The sequence below is a fragment of the Centruroides sculpturatus genome, unplaced genomic scaffold (assembly GCF_000671375.1).
Source record: "Centruroides sculpturatus isolate CEXI.00-Female unplaced genomic scaffold, Cexi_2.0 scaffold431, whole genome shotgun sequence".
Lineage (NCBI taxonomy): Eukaryota > Metazoa > Arthropoda > Arachnida > Scorpiones > Buthidae > Centruroides > Centruroides sculpturatus.
Window position 1 is genome coordinate 9,453 of NW_019384619.1, and position 2,491 is coordinate 11,943.

Genomic DNA, 2,491 nt, shown 5'->3' on the forward strand with positions numbered 1-2,491 from the left:
TTTAAACTATAATTGCAAGGATATATATCACACTTTAAGAAATCTGAACCAACTTTGTTTTTCCACTAAATGTTCCAGCCAAAAACAAAAAGAATTCACAGAATTTTTAAAAGCATGTCAAATTGCAAAATTAATATGAATTACACATTTTAACATATATTTAAGTTTTATGTATAGTTTTTGTACAGTATTTGACATACAAGTATTTATCTATTGTTTCTATACTGTATAATCCCAAAACTTCAAATAACTCCCATTAGCTGGAGTGTACTATACTTTTTATTGTAAATCAGTATAAATTTTAGCAGATACGAGCAATAGTATATCACGAAATATTATATAAAATAAATCTAAATGAAAAAATATGACATGACACTACGATTTATGAAAACAATATTTTTACTAAACAAATTAGCATTGTTTAATTTCACTTATGTTATTGATACTTCAAATACATATTTACAACGCGAATAACAAAAATTCGGGGTGTTCTAAATCTTAATTGGACGTGTTCTCGTAATAAAGTAAAACACGCAAAGATGAAATAGCACTTGATGAACTTCAGAATTATTATATGCACTAATGAAGAACAGATAAAATCAATTTCACAGAACACACTAGAGATGGATAACATACACGAACTACATTAACCAGGTAATGTTTGTGTGCTCATTATCAGTGTAATGTTTTCTCCTTTTAATAATATTCTGCCAATTGCCTTCCTCTGTTTAGTTTTCATATGGACTTCTTCGGCATCGTCTAACACCAAGTTCATATACTCGTCGAACCCAATAATGTGTCCTTCTATTCTCATGGTGATGTTCTGATACAGCCAGACTTGAATTCTAGCTCTATTTTGTAGATAGCGAAATATCAGGTTGATTGGTTGAACCATCACCTTTTGTATCTTCTGTGCGCCTTTGTACGACATGACTATTCTTGGTGAATTTACTATCTAAAAGTATAGAATTGGAAGTTACAACTAACAACGGAAACACGCCAAACGTTTCAATAACTGAATGGACACGAGCAGTGTTGCCAGCTAATAACAAACATCTGACATTAGCCAAAAATTCTTATTTTAAAAATATACAAACGTTTAAATTAATTTTTAACATTATGATAAATTCTTTGTTCTCATTAGTAATATTACTTTGTAATTTTTTTTATTATAAATTAACTACAACTGTTTTTATTAATTCACAAATTCGTTATGCCAGAATTTAATTAATACGGAGTGCGTTCGATAATAGTAGTCGCTCCGTCGCCACGGGCATGCGTTTTCGTTTGTAGGTTTTTCTTAAACTCTTTTTACACTGTGGGCTCTAAGAGGACCTCCATTAGCAAGCCCGTTATAGGTTCGGCCAGGCCCACAATGGGGCGGCTGAGTGGTGAGGGACTGTTTGTAGGTTTTTGAGAATGACGGCGAAAGAAAGAAATAGATGGCGGTTTACCTATCGATAGGATCGGGATGGCGGAATCTATGATTTTAAAATATGCGTTGGAGACAAAAGTTTAAAAAAAAGTATTACAATTGTAAAATTAAAAAATGCAAACTCGCCAAAATAAATGATTTTGAGTATTGCGTATCGGCCGCGTAGCATAAAAAACTGATTTTACTATTAATTTTACTTTGGAATGTCGAAAAAGTGACAAAAACTTCAATTTGTAGAAAAATTATCAAAATACTACTTATTTACAAGATTGTATTTTTTACGAAGGAAAATTTGTTTAATAGAAAAACCTTTTACGTGATTTTTTTAAATGTATTCTTCCAACTGAAGAAAGGAAAATCTCGAAATGTACAGTCCATATTGGAGTTGAAATTTGATAAAAAATGAAAAGAAAAAGATCGAAATCAAGTTTCTTAAAAAAACGTCTTGTCATAAGTTTTAAACTAATTGCCAAATACGTAGCTATATAAAAATAATAATAATAATAAAAACCTGACTTTGCGTTTGTTCTAAATTCATAAAAATTCGAAAATAAGTAAAAATAAAGTTTTTAGATTATACTTTACAATTTGGAAACAAGATTTGAAAAATAAGTTTCATATTTTTATTTAAATAAGAAAGAAGGAAATCATGGAACAGTTTTCCATCTAAACGGAAAACTATTCCGCAATTTATCGTGTTGATAAGGTATAAGAGTTACTTTATAATTATCAAGTTCGGCAGTAACTTCGCGCCAAGTCAAAAAGTCACTGACTGACTATACAGTATACACAGGAATCAGAAGCGCCGATTTTCGGGAGTCAATTTCTTCGCTCCCTAAAAGCATGTAGTAAGTGTGAACATCTCGTTCGAAAGAGACTTGCTTTCTTGGATAGTGTGCAAATTTCAGGTTTTGCTGTAAAGGAGTTGCCGAAATATAAGCAATCGAAAAATGCAAAAATTGCTAAAAAAGTTATATTTTCTTCTACTTCTTCCGGTACTCCTAGAGAAAAAATCACTGGGCCTCAAAAACACTCAAATTTTAAACTTTAAGTCTG

General features: G+C 30.8%; 1 protein-coding gene across 1 annotated transcript; it reads right to left on the minus strand.

The window, feature by feature from the left end:
* Window positions 1-6: 6 nt before the first annotated feature.
* LOC111625435 (probable small nuclear ribonucleoprotein E) lies at window positions 7-1,042 on the minus strand. Its single transcript, XM_023368579.1, has one exon. The coding sequence runs from the start codon at window positions 929-931 to the stop codon at window positions 647-649; it is 285 nt and encodes a 94-aa protein (XP_023224347.1). The 5' UTR covers window positions 932-1,042; the 3' UTR covers window positions 7-646.
* Between the last annotated feature and the right edge of the window lie 1,449 nt (window positions 1,043-2,491).

Excerpts from the sequence above, each read along its gene's own strand:
- LOC111625435 (XM_023368579.1), bottom strand. The coding sequence starts at position 931 with ATGTCGTACAAAGGCGCACAGAAGATACAAAAGGTGATGGTTCAACCA.